The 2,500-nt window shown below is 53.0% G+C and overlaps 1 protein-coding gene across 1 annotated transcript in view; it reads left to right on the top strand.

Moving 5' to 3' along the window:
* Positions 1–16: 16 nt before the first annotated feature.
* Positions 17–2,500, top strand: part of LOC146691413 (uncharacterized) — a 15,542-nt gene continuing 13,058 nt past the window's right edge. Inside the window, exon 1 of the mRNA XM_085434828.1 lies at positions 17–383. Within this exon, the coding sequence (XP_085290954.1) occupies positions 314–383 (70 nt within the window). The 5' untranslated portion in view covers positions 17–313. The remainder of the gene's footprint in view (positions 384–2,500) is intronic.

The raw sequence follows: 2,500 nt of genomic DNA, 5'->3' as shown, positions 1-2,500 counted from the left end.
TGTCCGTGCGTGTGTCTGTCTGTGTGTGTGCGTGTGTCTGCGTGTGCGTGTCTGTGTCTGTGTGCGAGTCTGTGCGTGTGTCTGTCTGTGTGTGTGTGCGTGCGTCTGTGTGTGTCTTTCTCAGCCTCTCTCTCTCCCTCTGTCAGTCTCTGTGCGCAGGCGCATTTCGGAGCTTGTTGTCTAGCTGTTACCGGATCGACGGGACGACGTCCTACTGAGAAACCAGAGCGCGCGTGTGCGCGACAGCTGTGTGCGCGTGTACACGGAGTGTCTCTGAAGTCGTGGCTCTTGGTGCGCGTGCAGGAGGTGTAAAATGTGCGCTGAGCGCTTCATCCCGCTGACAGCGCTCCTCTTCATCAGCGTGGCGCTGCCAGCTGTGCGCTGTGAGTATGACCCGCTCTCCTCCTCCTGGGGTTACTGATGAAAGGAGGGTTCTCTGAAACGTGAGCACAGATTTGGTGGACACGCCGTGGGAGCTGTTCCACTGAGTTTGACGCGGGTGGACCTGGGTGGGAGCTTCTGTGTGCAGCGTGGATGTGACAGACACAGAGCCACAACATTAGAAGCAGCTGTGGGTCTGAGGCGCGTGTTTCAGGTGTGTCCTGTGTTCAGCTGTGGACCATCAGGTCTTCACACCTGACACAGCGGCTCTCATGACACATATTTTCGTGACTTTTAGTTTTTTGGCGGGAGCATGCTCGCTCGGATCTCAAACTGCTTTTTGATTCCGGTGAAATCTTTCGATGTCTCTGTCAGCAGGTGTTTGGTGTCTGAGCGCTTCTTTAGCCCTGTTATCAGCTGATGATCACAAAGCTTTGGTCAGGCTGTCTGTGGGGGTCAGAGTTCACAGCACAGGAAGTGGGGTTGTTGTCCCAGCGTCCGGCAGACAGTCTGGGTTCTTCTTTCAGGTGAGACGTGAACACTGATGTCATCTGTGTATTTTGGTGTTGTCTGGGCCCCGTGGCTCGATGGGGATGGGTGGAGGCACTGGGTGGAGGGCGATCGGGGCTCAAGAGTTGGCAGTTCGTCTTGTAATCGGAAGGTTGCCGGTTCAATCCCCAGCTCTCTGTCTTGGTCGTTGTGTCCTTGGGCAAGACACTTCACCTGCCGCTTACTGGTGTTGGCCAGAGGGGCCGATGGCGCGATACGGCAGCCTCGCTTCTGTCAGTCTGCCCCAGGGCAGCTGTGGCTACACCTGTAGCTGCCTCCACCAGTGTGTGAGAGTGACTGAACAGTGCATTGTAAAGCGCTTTGAGGGTCTCGAAAAGCACTATATAAATGCAATCCATTATTATTATTATTATTATTATCATTATTATTATTATTATTATTATCATTACTGCGTCAGTTTTGGAAGCACGTTGTTGTTCCGATGAGTCCAGGTTGGTCGTCGATGCTCACAGAGTGAGCTGAACCTGCTGCGTTTGCTTAAAGGCTGCCAGCTGATGCTCATCAGCGTAACTCCCACACACACAGTTACATCCAGATCATGTGATGTGCTGCCACAGCCTGTACCTGCTCTCACACGTCCTCCAGCGAGGACGAGATGAAGCTGCTGTTGGATCAGCAGGTGCAGAGCAGCTGATCTGAGATCAGAGTCCACATGAATGAAAATGAGATGTAATGATGCTCTTACTGATCTGCTGTCTCCTCACAGTTTATCAGGCTGGCTGAAAATCACATGTGTGGCTCAGACTGCTGTGAAAGATGGTGTTCCACAGAGGAGGAGGTGGAGGAGGTGGAGAATGCAGAACACACATCAGTGAAGGACGGAGCCCGAGTCGTGGGCGAGAGGCTGTGCTGGGGTCAGTTCTGTGCAGCGTCCTCATCAAATCAAATCAAACGTATTTCTTCTGATGAATGTCAGCTAACATCAGCTGACCTGTTACCATGGATACGTCTGCTATGGATCTGTGAGCTGATAACTCGCTCCTTTCATCTGTGACACCAGCGCAGTCTCCACTCTCGCTCCACTCTCAGGAACCGGCTGCTGTTTTTGGGAAGTCTTCGTTAGAACTGGGACAAAACAACGTGAGGAAAAACCGAACGAGGCTTCAGTCTGCTCCGTCACCTTCATCTCCACCACACTGACCCCACCTCCTTTGTGGAGATGACGGGCGGACTGAGCGCTCGCAGTGATGGCTGCTCTCCTCCGAGCAGTCTGCGTGACACGTTCACACTCAGCACGGAGGCAGATCTGTGATCGCTGACTCGTTACATCTCATAATTACCACTGAAAGCTTTGTGAGTGCACTCTGTGAACAGCTGGACTGGAAAGGCATGATGTCATCACGCTGATGGAGGGCAGCGTCTGCTCGAAGGACGCTTCAGTCTGCGCTGAGCGTTCAGCTCCTCCTCCATCTGCTGACCTCACATATCTGTGAGTGGTAAAGGTTAAAGGTTAGAGTCACACACCTGAGCGGTGTGCTCCAGCAGCATCAGCCTGTAATGTGACTGCTTTAAAAACCCACTTTACACCACAGCTCAGTGAGAACAGCCC

This window comes from Copadichromis virginalis, linkage group LG16 (genome assembly GCF_057382275.1).
Source record: "Copadichromis virginalis isolate Kocher_CV1m ecotype Utaka linkage group LG16, C_Virginalis_male_GT1.1, whole genome shotgun sequence".
NCBI classification, from domain to species: Eukaryota; Metazoa; Chordata; class Actinopteri; order Cichliformes; family Cichlidae; genus Copadichromis; species Copadichromis virginalis.
This window is presented reverse-complemented; position numbering and strand designations above follow the sequence as displayed.